This window comes from Saccostrea echinata, unplaced genomic scaffold, assembly GCF_033153115.1.
Source record: "Saccostrea echinata isolate AGI-Se365-2 ecotype Australia unplaced genomic scaffold, CSIRO_AGI_Sech_v1 ptg000081l, whole genome shotgun sequence".
In the NCBI taxonomy this organism is placed as follows: domain Eukaryota; kingdom Metazoa; phylum Mollusca; class Bivalvia; order Ostreida; family Ostreidae; genus Saccostrea; species Saccostrea echinata.
The window spans coordinates 1,496,676-1,498,044 of record NW_026889830.1 but is presented as its reverse complement, the minus strand read 5'-3'; the positions used below and the strand labels follow the sequence as shown (position 1 = coordinate 1,498,044).

The following is a 1,369-nucleotide window of genomic DNA, read 5'->3' as shown; positions in this document are numbered from 1 at the left end:
GTTATTTTTTCAGCACATGAATACAGTAAAGCCTAGTTCATAAGCGCACTTTAGATTCTTAATTGTATTTGTAGACAAGTACACATGAGACCTTTACAAAGTAAATTAAAAGATAGATTGCTACCTGATTAAATAAAGGACGAATCTCATGACATCCTTACTACAGAATATATTTACATTACGCAATGATAAATGAATACATAAGATAAGGGAAAAATCTGCACAAAAATATTGGAACGCTTTTCTACAGAGATGCTAGCCTTAATATACATTTGCATGTTTTTTGTGATGACTTCCGGTGAGGTAGCTGACCACTCGGACAATTTCGGCCAATTTATACTTACCCTGGAAGAGCGTGTAAACGCGTTAGAGATTGAACTGACTTCTCTCAAGTCAAAACTAAACGAAGAGAATGCAATCCGGAAGTGTGAATGTATCAATCCCGTTTTGAAAAAGGATCCGCAGGCTAAAAATGTAATGGCCGATTCAAACCGCCACAAAAAATTTCTCATTGGTAAGTACCAAAGTGACGGATATTAAAGAAAAATTCCAGTAAAATATGCATACAGCATATCTGCTCACGAATATATTAGTCTTTGACTCAAAGAAGTACAAACTAAAACCCCAAAACTCTTCAAAACCAAAGGATGGATTTAAAGGAGATTTTGTTGTTTGCTTTATCTATAGCTATCTTTACAACATCAATTTTTGGAAAAATATAGTTTTTTCCTTCGAATTTTTAGTGCCAACATCGACAGACGGAGACAAAGTTGCCTTCTATGGCTATGTCAGCGGAGATGAATTCGCTTCTGGACGCCAGCATATCGTTGACTTCGACGTTATTCAAACAAACATTGGAAATGGCTTCCATACTCTCAGTGGAATGTTTATTGCTCCCCATCCGGGTCTTTACGTCTTTACCTGGGTGATACAAAGCACGTGGACTGGGATAGTCTACACACAGCTGATGAGAAATTCCGAGGTTGTAGGAGAGGTCGTGTCCGATAGCACCCACACTAATGAATTTCATAGTGCCACTGGTATAGTGGTTACACAGCTGAACCAGGGAGATGAGGTTTACGTAAGACGGAATCCTAACCAACCATCATCTGGTCATATTATAAGTCGAGATGGGTATAGATCGTCTTTTAGTGGATGGAAGATTTAAACAAGCCACTTTTTGCTTAAGAAAGATGCAGAGACCTACAATGTTAAATACCATGAGGACGTACTCCATAATGCATTTATTTATTTCACAGAAATAAAATTTTACTGCTTGTATTTCTAAAGTTTACCTTTAATTTCTATAAGACTTAGTTTAATTTATAATAAATCAACAGAGGTGTAACGAAAAATCTTGATATTTGTA

The 1,369-nt window shown here is 36.4% G+C and overlaps 1 protein-coding gene across 1 annotated transcript; it reads left to right on the top strand.

Moving 5' to 3' along the window:
- Window positions 1-288: 288 nt before the first annotated feature.
- LOC133176767 (complement C1q-like protein 4) lies at window positions 289-1,168 on the top strand. Its single transcript, XM_061311838.1, has 2 exons — window positions 289-514; window positions 744-1,168. The coding sequence occupies exons 1-2, from the start codon at window positions 289-291 to the stop codon at window positions 1,166-1,168; spliced, it is 651 nt and encodes a 216-aa protein (XP_061167822.1).
- The last annotated feature ends 201 nt before the right edge of the window (window positions 1,169-1,369 follow it).

Bases quoted from the DNA above. Each gene is read 5' to 3' on its own strand.
- LOC133176767 (XM_061311838.1), top strand. From the start codon at position 289: ATGACTTCCGGTGAGGTAGCTGACCACTCGGACAATTTCGGCCAATTT. The intron at 515-743 runs GTAAGTACCAAA...TCGAATTTTTAG, and splicing joins CCACAAAAAATTTCTCATTG to TGCCAACATCGACAGACGGA.